This window comes from Hyperolius riggenbachi, chromosome 7, assembly GCF_040937935.1.
Source record: "Hyperolius riggenbachi isolate aHypRig1 chromosome 7, aHypRig1.pri, whole genome shotgun sequence".
Taxonomy (NCBI): Eukaryota; Metazoa; Chordata; class Amphibia; order Anura; family Hyperoliidae; genus Hyperolius; species Hyperolius riggenbachi.
This window is the reverse complement of record NC_090652.1, coordinates 35,880,633-35,889,999: the sequence shown is the minus strand read 5'-3', so window position 1 is coordinate 35,889,999 and position 9,367 is coordinate 35,880,633. Positions and strand designations below refer to the sequence as shown.

Sequence of the window (9,367 nt, the reverse complement as noted above, 5' to 3'; positions counted from 1 at the left end):
ATCAATGAACGATTATCCTGTTTTTCGTAAAAATCTGATCGGACATGTTGGAAAAATCTTTATAATTGATTATTTCTTCGGGATTTTCTGACAAATCGGACGTTTATGTATGGTACCTTGAAAACAATGCTGGGATTTTTTTTTTATCTAAGGGAATAACACAATTATCTAATTGAAAAAAAAGGAAAAAAATGTACCATGTATATACACCATAAATCAAATCAGGACAACTGACCTATGAAGGTGAACAGCTTTGTGGAGAAGGTTTGTAAAAGCAATCTGTTTAAACTGCTAGATTTCATTGAACACTTTCTGGAGGCTATGTAGAGCTTGTTCTTTGGTGATAGTCTTCCAGCTGTCGGGTAGCCTTGCTGGGTTCACACCATATTTTCTGGCAAACTCTTCATTAAACTGCGCAAAAATGTATCTCCAGTAATCTGAGGACTCGATGCTGGGATCTGGTTGAATTGCCCAATCTGGATAATATGTACGGTAGTCTTTGTAAGGGTGCCAATTCCCCCCGGTGTCCGAATTCCTGAATGATGAATTAGATAAAACAGAGGCACTGCATATATCAGTGGTTAAGGTGCGGTCATCCTCCCATGACCAATTTCCCAGTCCTTCAGGTCTGTGGACAGTAGCAAAGTGTTCCTTATGCTTGTCTCCTCCGGCCTCACAGGGGACCTTACAGAATGGACACTGTTTCTTGCATCCAACCACCTGCCTAAACAACTCATCCTGGGGCTTCACCGTCACCTTGTTTAATACAGAGGTAAAATCCATATCTTGCAACCATAATAGTATATCCTCTTTAACCTGGAGAACAAAACTCTGAATGTCTGATGCAAACTCCTTCACCGAGGATGTGTTCTGAAAAGCAACAACTTTCATTTCGTTTTGAGGAATCACTAGATCTTTATTAAGTGTCTTACACACCCAGTTCAGAAAACCTGAAACAGATGAATGTTTATAATGTTTGCCTTCTTCAAGAACATCTGTAACTTTGCTGATCACCGAAGATAGAATTTTCTCTTGCATGACTTTCAGACTCTTAGGTTTTGCATATTTCTTTTTAATGTAGTTTATTGTCCAATCTGACGTGTATTTCTCATACGAGTGAATATAATTAACATACTTCTGGAATGACATTTCTTCCAGCAGTTCCTTCAACAAAAAACTCTGGAAAAATGTCCTGCTGCTGAATATCTTGTCTGAACCGTTTACTATGTCATTCACTATTTCTTTACCAAGATGCCGGAAAATGTGATCTTTCAACGCTGGCTGTAAACACAGATTGCAAAATTCTTCGGCTTTAGAACGACACATGTCTTTCTTTTGAAACGTGTTGAGAAAGGTTTGCAAATATTGATTTTTTAGGTTCTCCAGGCAGCGTTTTGTGTCATTCTCTGTAATGAAGCTATCATGCATCTTCTGAAACGCTCTTGATGCTCTTCCAAAAATGTGAAGCTTGATGTCCAGCTCAAATTCTGAGGTGAAGTGAAGGTCATTTGACTGGTCAGAAAGCTCTGTATTGATCTTGCGGAGTAACTCCTGGCAGTAGGTGTCATCATAGTCCTCTGCAGTGCTTACCTTCTCCTCAATATATTTGCCACACTTGTCTATAAGAGCTAAAGCAAAATTGTTCAATTTGTCATAAGGCTCTTTTGTAAGTCCTATTTTTTCTTTAAACCATTGAACCCATCCATTCTCTAAATACTTTGCATTAACGTAAGAATTGTGTTGAATACTGGCTTCTAAGTTTTCAACATTCAGTAACTTTTGATTTATAACTGGACCCTTTTTATCCATGTCATTCCTTAATTGCTGTAGTATGGATTTACTGACAATGAGTCTTTGAAATTCCTTCATATGTAGATCAGTCACTGTCTCCTTCCACATTATCTCAAATTCCTTGCGTAACTCATTATTGTTCAGCTTTTGATTCCTCCCTCGGCACCTCCTGAGGAGATCAGTGATTTTGTCTTCAATCAATGTCTGAGAATTGCACTGGATACTTTGAATTTTGATCTTCCCTTTTTGGATAGAAAAGGCTTCATCACACTTGTTAAGAGCATTTCTTTCTAGTTCTTTCCTCAGGAATTCTGTGCTCAAAACAAAATCTTCTTTATATCGTTGTAGATATTGAGCATTGTCAGTTTTATTTTCAAAATATTTTTCTAACAAGTCAGTCATTTTGTTTTTTTCTTTAAGTAGCAAACGACTAAGTTCGTCTCTGAATCCTGAACACAGATCTACATTTAGACTTTCTGCTGACTGATTTTTAATAATTGTCTCTGTGCTGATCAACCAATCATGAACAGTTTTTCGGAACTCCCATCCCCACTGCGAGAATTGTGCAGACAACTTGTTGTAGGCTTGTGCTACTAAACTGTTCCTAAAGCTAAAGAGGAATTTCTCGTGTTTCACAGCGTTCCACAAACTCTTCATCCATTCTATGAAGTCAGGGATGGATAAAGGTTTGTCCACTGAATTTTTGCTTTTCATAAATTCAAGTAAATATTTTTTTAGTTCATGTACCTGTCCACTGTACCCAGAATTCACAGGGGCCATTGGTGGAACCCCAAGCCAGAGTCCAGGAATGTACCAGTTGTCTTTCTCCAGATCGTAGTCCATCACATCATTGAAACCTTTTATTCCCAATTTCTTTTCCATATTTGCTGCTACTTTTGTCATTTTATTTAACTGTTCCAAAAATTTCCTCCTGTCTCTCATGTTCATGTCATGGGCAGACACGTCGCTCACATTTTGGTGCACAAACTGGCAGTTTGGTCTTTTTCCTACTTCTTTCATCCTAAGGAAAGCATGGACTGCAATCTGTAAAATATCCTCCATCTCTGCTTTGTTTTCCATGGCCATGTTAACTATGGTGATATCGCTCAGTCCAATCACTAGTGTGGCCAACTCATTGTCATGTTCATGGCTACCCTCCAGTGAGGCCAGCTCAGGGGCTTTCAGTCCCTCAGTGTCAATTACCATGATGTAATGACAACCCAGAATCTTCCGGAACTCATTTTTTACATTAAGAAGAGTCATGAAGGCCCCTCGCGTGCATCTTCCACTGGCCACCGGGAACTGCAAACCAAACATGGTGTTCAGTAGGGTGGATTTCCCTGTACTCTGCACTCCCAGCACAGTTATTACCCTTATCTTGCATTTCTCCCCTATTTTCTTGTCCAGCTGAGTTAGGACATCTGTTATCCACTGAAGGGGGATGTTAGAAACATCACCATCTATCAGCTCTAATGGGAATCCCTCTAACAAGAGATTAGCAGCAATTCCTGGGAGTCCCGTGAATTGTTTTTTGCTTATAGGTAATTTATTTTTCTTGACCACGGAACATTCAGCTTCATAAAACTGCCCCATCTCACGTAAGAAATGCTCAATTCCTAGAGAACTGTCAGAGATTTTCTGGTCTATTTTTTGAAGAACTTCCTTATCAATGGATTTATTGTTGCATTGATCTTTGTACTCAGCTTGTAATTCAGAAAGATGTTTTCGGGCAATTGAATCCAGCTCAAATTTCATCCATTTCAGAAAATATTGTTTACCAGTCTCATTCAAATCCGTAATTGCACCAATAAAGAGTTTTATACCATTAGGCACTTTGTAGTTATGTTGTTTTTCACATAGTGAAAAATACTTTGTTTTTAGTTCATGTTGATATTGCGTTGTTTCTGTACTTCCTTGGTGGGTCATTCTACAAAGTTCTTTTTCTATTTTTGATATTTGTTTCCATAGATCTCCCTGTAACACCATTGTCTTCTTTTTGTATGCAGCCACATCTTTAATCTCTTTAGTAATCTGGCGGGCACATTCTCGTGCTTTTTGGCATTCAGAAAGTCTCTCATTCATATGGAAGTGAAATCCAGGAATTTTATACTCCAGATCACTCATACTTTTGTTTTTTGTGTCCTTGTTTAGGAGACTTCCAAGGCAGTCTTGCAATTTGCGCACAAATAATGCTTCATTTCTTTCACCTGCATACGTGATCACATTTGATTTTTTTATTTTTAGCAAAGGACTTAAGTCTTGAAGGGCTTTCTGTGTCTGTGTGCTGACATATTTTCCATGTCCTGGGGTGACAATGAAGTAATACTGGGTATCAGTGTTACTGCAGGATGATAACAGTGTGAATTCCCTCTCAGATATGCTCTCTATGAATATAAACACAGCTGGTGAAACCTGAGATAGAAACATGAACTGGTCCCAGTTGGACTCCACGTCTCCACGCAGATTGGTTACCGCGATGGGCTCTGAGAATATATCGGACCTACCACAAGGGAAATACCAGGACATTTCTACAAGGCCATCAGATATTTTTCTTTCTATGTTTCCTCCTTCCATGTTATCATGTATGAAGAAATTGTTATGGAGCTGAGCCGAGTTAAGAACTTGGTTGAGCATTTTAGATTTGGATAATTTGGTCTGCCCCAACCTGACAAAAGAGAATATTGGCATAGGAATATTCACCAGATTATCTTCTCTGAACCCTTTACTGTTAGCTAATGATCCAGGCCTCCATTTTTTCACAATGTCTCTCATTGCCCACAACATAAAGGTGCAGTTTGACCCATCACCAGAAGGAAGCAGCAGTGGGACTGCAAACTGACACATGGCCATTTTGGTGACAATCTCTTGCTGAAGGAAACTGTCTGAACAATGGAGGAGGACACAGAGTATATCCAAGGGGTGGATGGATTTAATTTCACCTTCGGTGGAAAAAGCATTAAAAAGATTATCATCATCAGTAACAGACTGTTTCATGTTTGGTAGAATTTGTCTTGCATCCCTGTTTAAGGCCATGAGTTTCCTTAAGTATTTCCAGGGAAGATCCCCATCACCGCCACATTGCTTATCCTGAAGATCCTTTAAGTTGATGCTCAGCATATTCCTCAAAGTCAGTTTAGAAGTTAGGTGTTGTTCCATCTTCACTCTCTTTACAAGCTTTTTGAACCTTTTTTCTCTATCTGTAAGAAATCAAAATGTACATATTTTTAATTGTATTTCTAAATTTTTACCCTCTGTTTTGTGGGAATTTTACAGTTTTACCTAGTTAACATTAAAATGGAATTACAGTATCCATTGTTTGAGATAGCAGATTATATTTAGTTATTTATTTAACCACTTAAGTACCAGCAGACTCTGCCCCCTTTATGACCAGAGACCTGACACTACTGCCACCCACGTCGCATACCCGGAGCTTCAGGCCATCCACTCTGCCGTCTCTACAATGGCAGATCTCTGTGAGCCGGTCAGGAGCCGCTTTTATTGGCTTCTGACCATGTGATTAATGTAAGCCAATGGGAGTTGTTTACATTGATGACAGAGTCAGGAGCTAATGAAATTGGCTCCTGATCGGCTCACAGGGTTCTGAAGTCATAGAGAAGGCAGGGCGAGTGAGCTGCAGTGGGCAGGCAGTGACAAGATTGGCGGGAGCGATGAAAGCAGTGAGAACGCGTGGTGGTGAGGTGAAATCTACGCCTTGGCAGGTATTAGAGCATCACAACAGGGCATAGATTTCAATCGCCACCATCTGGAAATGGTTAATTGTTATGTATCATAGCTACACTTGTGCTGATGGTTAGAAAATGGTTCATAGTGGGGTCCAGTTTTACTGTTGGTAGATTGTTTAAACTGGATTGATGTCACCAGTTGAGGGATCATTATTGCACATTTACTCGGGCAGCACGGTAGTGCAGTGATTAGCGCTCTTGCCTTGCAACGCTGGGTCCCTGGTTTGAATCCCAGCCAGGTCAACCTCTGAAAGGAGTCTGTATGTTCTCCCCATGTCTGCGTGGGTTTCCTCCCAGATCCCAAAAACATACAGATAAGTTAATTGGCTTCCTACTAAAATTGGCCCTAGACTACGATACATACACTACATGATACATACACTACACGATACATACATAGACATATGACTATGGTAGGGATTAGATTGTGAGCCCCTTTGAGGGACAGTTAGGTGACAATATATACTCTGTACAGCGCTGCGTAGGATGTCAGTGCTCTATAAGTACTAAATAGTAATTACTGTATACACTTATTGTAATACAGAGCACAGTTATCTTCACAGTGGGGTCCTTTATGACCTCAAAACAATTTATGCTTTAAAGTTACATTTGTTTTATTTTATTTACTACGCTGCTTATAGGGTCAGATTTCCAGAAAAGCCATAGAGACCCAGGCCTTGGGTGGCTGGACATAAAAAGGGGTTGTTGCCAATAGAAGAAGAGGCTGCAAATAGAAATGGAAGTCTACAAATAAGTAGCAACAAATGGAAGAGTTGAGTTTCTGCCCAAGGGAGCCGTACACGACAGAGGGGCTGCTGTAAATAGATGTCACACATTGAAGAGGAGGTTGCACATGGAATGGAACAGGGTTGATGTACATGAAAGGCACCCACGGGAAATTTGGCCTAAGGTTTGAAAAAGTATTAATCCAGCCTTGATTGCTTACAGTTTTTGTCATTAATACATTTATTGGCTAGATGTTATTGCAAGACATGTAAAAGCCTATCTACGTTAATTGCTTCTCCCATTTGCCATACCTACTTAACACTAAGGAAGCTCCTTGCTCCCTAACATCCTCCCCAGTTATATTAAAACATTATTATTATTATTAATATTATTGCAACACTGGGTCCCCAGTTCGAATCCCAGCCAGGTCAACACCTGCAAGGAGTTTGTATGTTCTCCCCGTGTCTGTGTGGGTTTCCTCCGGGTACTACAGTTTCCTACAACATCCCAAAAACATACAGATAAGTTAATTGGCTTTCCCCTAAATTGGCCCTAGACTGCAATACAGGCACTATACAATACATACATAGACATAAGACTAGGGGAGGGATTAGATTGTGAGCCCCTCAGAGGGACAGTTAAGTGTCAAGACAATATACTCTTTACAGCGCTGCAGAAGATGTTGGCAGCTTGGCGCTATATAAATACTAAATAATAATAATTTGTATTTACATAGCATCAGCACTAGTTTGTATACTAACCACTTCCATATTACAGGTTTTTTTCCCCTTCAAAAGCTCCATTCATTCGGTAATAACTTTATCGCTAATTGTCACACTGAAATGATCTATATATAATTTTTTGCATGACAAACTAGGCTTTCTTTTGGCAGTACTTTATACTAAGAATTATATTATTTTATATGCATTTGACATGGAAGAAGAAGAAACAAAATTCACCATTTCTCAGCTTTCAGCTATGGTAGTTTAAAAATAAAATGTGCTATTGTAGATAAAACAGACACATTTTATTTGCCCATTTGTCCCAGTTATTACAATGTTTAAATTGTGTCCCTAGTACAATGTACGGCAATAATATTTGATTTAGGGTTAAAGGAGTTAAAAATAATGAAAATGTATTTAATTATTCTATGGTAAGTGTATTATGGTGGATTTTGAAGTAGTTTTACTTTTTGCCCACAAGATGGTGCTATAATAACTCCATTTTCTAAAAATAGAAAACAGAACCAAGTGTTTATATGTGTTTACAGGTGTTTATAATCACGGACGTAGAAGTTGCTAACTAAGTAGTTAATACATTATTATTATTATTATATTTATATATTTATATGGCAACAACACTAGTTTTCCTTTTTTTTTTTTTTTTACCTGTGAAGGCATTCCTAAAGTGGCCTGGAAGTTTATTTTATTAGTATGGATAAGCATCATTTTTTCTCACAGTCATTTTTGCATGAGGATTAGCATTTTTACCTGCCGAAATATTGTACCTAAATTATTATTTAGACACACAATTTTGCAAAAATTCAAATTTCTTGAAAATGTGTTGTCACCCCCATTTTCTTCAATGAATTAGTGGAAATGTGTTTTTCTCTTGCATGCTCATACATTTTCCACATGGGCTCATATGCAATAAACTTTTTCTCCTGAGTTTTATTTTAAGTTTATATTTTCACACCTTGTCATTAAAATGCCCTTTAAACCCCAGCAAGCAGAAAACACTTCAAATAATTATGATAGTGTAACGATCGGTGTAACACAGAGAGGGTCTGATTACCGGTGAACTGCAGTATCACCGAAAATGCAGAATATACCCGATTATTGGTGATCTGCAGTATCACCGATAATCAGATATATACACTAACCTCTGGACACCTGAGTAACGAGTGAGTGTTATGCAACAGAAATACTTTGAGTACACACAGAGGAATGTTCCTTCTGTAGGCCTAGACTCTCCCGGGGGAGGAGCTAGGCTGAAGGTGGGAAGGACAGAGTAGGAGTGACCCCAGAGAGAGGATGTCACTCACAGGTCTGGGAACTGCCTCTGACAGTAAGGCTAGTTCTCGAGGTCGGGCAAGCCAGGTCGTTAACACGCAGACAGATCAAGTACAGATACAGGAGACAGTTACAGAATCCAGTGAACAGGCAGGGTTTGGCAACAGAGTATCAGAATAGCAGGGTACAGAATCAGGAGGCAAATACAGAGTCCAGGAACGAGCAGAGTTTGGCAACAGGAGATTAGAGATAGCAAGGTACAGAATCAGAGTTCAAAGGAATGGTCAGGCAGGCAGAAGGTCATAACAAATAATACAGTTCAATCTCCTAACGCTAAGGTGTGAGATCCTTGGCCGTCAACACCTTTGGAAACTATGCTAGTACACAGATACAGACAAGGTCTGAGTGCTACCACGTAGTGATCGCATGCCAGACACCAGAGAAATGCCCAGCACCCAGTATATATACCCCAGCGCTCTCCAGCGCCACCCCTAAGTGCTGGACCAATGGATGGTGGTGAAAATGTCAGCTGACCGGCTTGGTCAGCTGACTCTTCTCTGGCTGTCATATAAGCTCTGCCTCTCAGCGCGCGCGCGCGTCCTTCTGAACCTGTGTGGACTAGCAGTCCCAGCCACACCAGACATGTTTTGCAATGTACCAGCTGATTCAGGCGCGGGGGCCGCCGCACCGCTCACCAAGCAAGCGGCAGCTTCCCCGCGCCCCTCCATCATGTCAGCGCCAGCACCATGCGCACAATCCGCCGCGTCCAACGCGGACTCCTCCACACTGCCCATGCGGCATGCGGCAGTTTCTCCACGTTGAGTCGCCATGTTGGACGCGGAAACAGCCGCCTCCTTCTGAACACTAGCGCCGGCTTTTCCACGTTTCCTCACAGTACCCCCCCCTGAGGAGCGGACTCCGGACAGCTCCTACCATGCTTCTCAGGATGCAACGCATGGAACTCCTTTCTTAATTTGTCAGCATGCATGCGACCTTCAGGTACCCATGATCTCTTCTCAATACCATATCCCTTCCAGTGAACCAGATACTGTACTGAGTTCTGAACTATGCGTGAATCTAAGATCTTCTCTACTT

The 9,367-nt window shown here is 40.5% G+C and overlaps 1 protein-coding gene across 1 annotated transcript in view; it reads right to left on the bottom strand.

Moving 5' to 3' along the window:
* Nucleotides 1-291: 291 nt before the first annotated feature.
* Nucleotides 292-9,367, bottom strand: part of LOC137525974 (up-regulator of cell proliferation-like) — a 32,599-nt gene continuing 23,523 nt past the window's right edge. The window contains exon 3 of the mRNA XM_068247184.1: nt 292-4,988. Within this exon, the coding sequence (XP_068103285.1) occupies nt 292-4,988 (4,697 nt within the window). The remainder of the gene's footprint in view (nt 4,989-9,367) is intronic.